Genomic DNA, 1,934 nt, shown 5'->3' with positions numbered 1-1,934 from the left:
GCTCTTCCTCAACGGTGTGTTCGTTCATTGGTCAAAGTCCAGCGGGTCCTCTCTGTGATTGGTCAGTCCCATGTGTCAATCATTCTATTGGCTTTCACTGACTCCAGTTCACAGACAGTTGTGCGCGCACAGAAGACCTAGAGTTTAAAGTCAAGATGGCAAGTAAAATCCTTCTGAGAGCCTGTCGCCTGACTCTGATGGGAAGACAACATATTTTAATGAAAACACCTCAGCGTGCGATGGCCGGTAAAGGTGAGCGACATTCAGGAATTTCTAGAGAAATTAAGCAGCACGATAAACTACTGATATTATTCATGCACGTACAAAAATAAAGCAACATGCTGTCCTATTCGATATTTTTGAAAGCGATAACGTGGAGGCTCGTATGATATATACGGAGTGCGTTTAATCAAGGTCACTTGTTCTTCATGCTGTGGAGGCCGAGCTCTGGCCTTTCTTGGCACTAAACTCATGTTCGTGCGCCAGTTGCTGCGGATCATGGAGGGCGCCGCTTTATTTACCCGCTGTTTGGCGACACCTAGTGGACAAGTGGCGTCCTCGCAATCTCCAGACCAAGTGCGAGTGTAAACAAAACTATTTGCAGTAACACGCTGGTGGCACTTTTTAAATTAGTAACATTAAGATTATTACCTGTATAACTAATGTATAATTAGTGAATGTACATGCAAGTATAAGTAACGAAGCTTAAACTAAAACCATTAAAAAAATCGTTATTTGAAATAAAATACATAAAAACTTTTGCAAGTTTTTTTGCAACAAAAAAAAAGTATCTATATATATATTTTTTAATTTTCATTTAGGTTAACTTGTACTGTACTAAAAAAACTAAAATAAGAATTAGACCATACATACTCAATGAAAAAAACAAGAAAACAAACAAATTGACTACAACTTAAAAATTAAAATGAAAACAAAATCAAAATATTAATAAAATTTAATACATTTTTATTTTGCACAATTCTGTTTTTTTTTGTTCCCACCAAAGAATAAATATTATAAAATAATAACACTGATATACACTGTAAAAAATAGTTTTTGAAAAAAATGATAAAACAAAGATTATTGAAATACTTTTGTACAAATACAAAAATTCAGCTTCTTGCTATTTATTCGTAAATCATTGTGAAATTTACTTTAAATTTCTGAGTGAAAATCTTTCAGCGTATGAATGTGCATGGTCTGTTAAGCATTATATTTTTGTTTTTTTATTTAGGGTAAAAGATTACATTTAAATTATTTTTATAACACTTAAAAAACAACTTTATTAAAATAGAATATAAATGCATATGCGTTTGCAGTATAAACTTTATTAATATAGTTCTTTTTTTTTCTTAGAAGATTCTTCTTTGATCCCTTGAGGATAAATCTCAGATTGTGATGTAATGTTATTATAATTTTAATGAGAATATTTGACTGGGGCATAATAGGTTATATTTAAATAAAAAATGTATATGAAATTGTTTACTGTATTCACAATTAAATACAAAAAAAAATAATAATTTTTGACCGTATTAATGGCAGATATTTTCTTATTTTGTTGTCCTCCAGGGCTCTGGTTGCACCCGTCTGCTTTTACTCAAGCATATCACTGTCTTACCATCGATCATGTTTTCTGTTTTTAGGTATTCCAACAGATGAAGAGCAGGCAGCGGGGCTGGAGAGACGCATCCTGCAGGCCATGAAGAAAGGCCAGGTAAAACACACAATGATATTCTGTTTGACCAGTGTATAGTTTTCATTCTGAACCACCTATCATCTGTTATACAGGATCCATACAGCATATTCAAGCCAAAGGAATACACTGGAACCAGAGACGACCCTCATATTGTTCCCAGCATCAATAACAAACGACTGGTCGGCTGCCTCTGTAAGATACACACACACACACACACACACACACACACACACACACA

General features: G+C 34.0%; 1 protein-coding gene across 1 annotated transcript in view; it reads left to right on the top strand.

Annotated features, from left to right (window-relative positions):
* The first annotated feature begins 80 nt into the window (after positions 1-80).
* Positions 81-1,934, top strand: part of cox5b2 (cytochrome c oxidase subunit 5B2) — a 2,446-nt gene continuing 592 nt past the window's right edge. The window contains exons 1-3 of the mRNA XM_016487331.1: positions 81-252; positions 1,644-1,714; positions 1,789-1,888. Coding sequence (XP_016342817.1) covers positions 156-252; positions 1,644-1,714; positions 1,789-1,888 — 268 coding nt within the window. The 5' untranslated portion in view covers positions 81-155. The remainder of the gene's footprint in view (positions 253-1,643; positions 1,715-1,788; positions 1,889-1,934) is intronic.

The sequence above is a fragment of the Sinocyclocheilus anshuiensis genome, unplaced genomic scaffold, assembly GCF_001515605.1.
Source record: "Sinocyclocheilus anshuiensis isolate Anshui unplaced genomic scaffold, SAMN03320099.WGS_v1.1 scaffold709, whole genome shotgun sequence".
Classification (NCBI taxonomy): domain Eukaryota; kingdom Metazoa; phylum Chordata; class Actinopteri; order Cypriniformes; family Cyprinidae; genus Sinocyclocheilus; species Sinocyclocheilus anshuiensis.
Note: the sequence above shows the minus strand (reverse complement) of the source record. Positions and strands in the feature narration are given on the sequence as shown.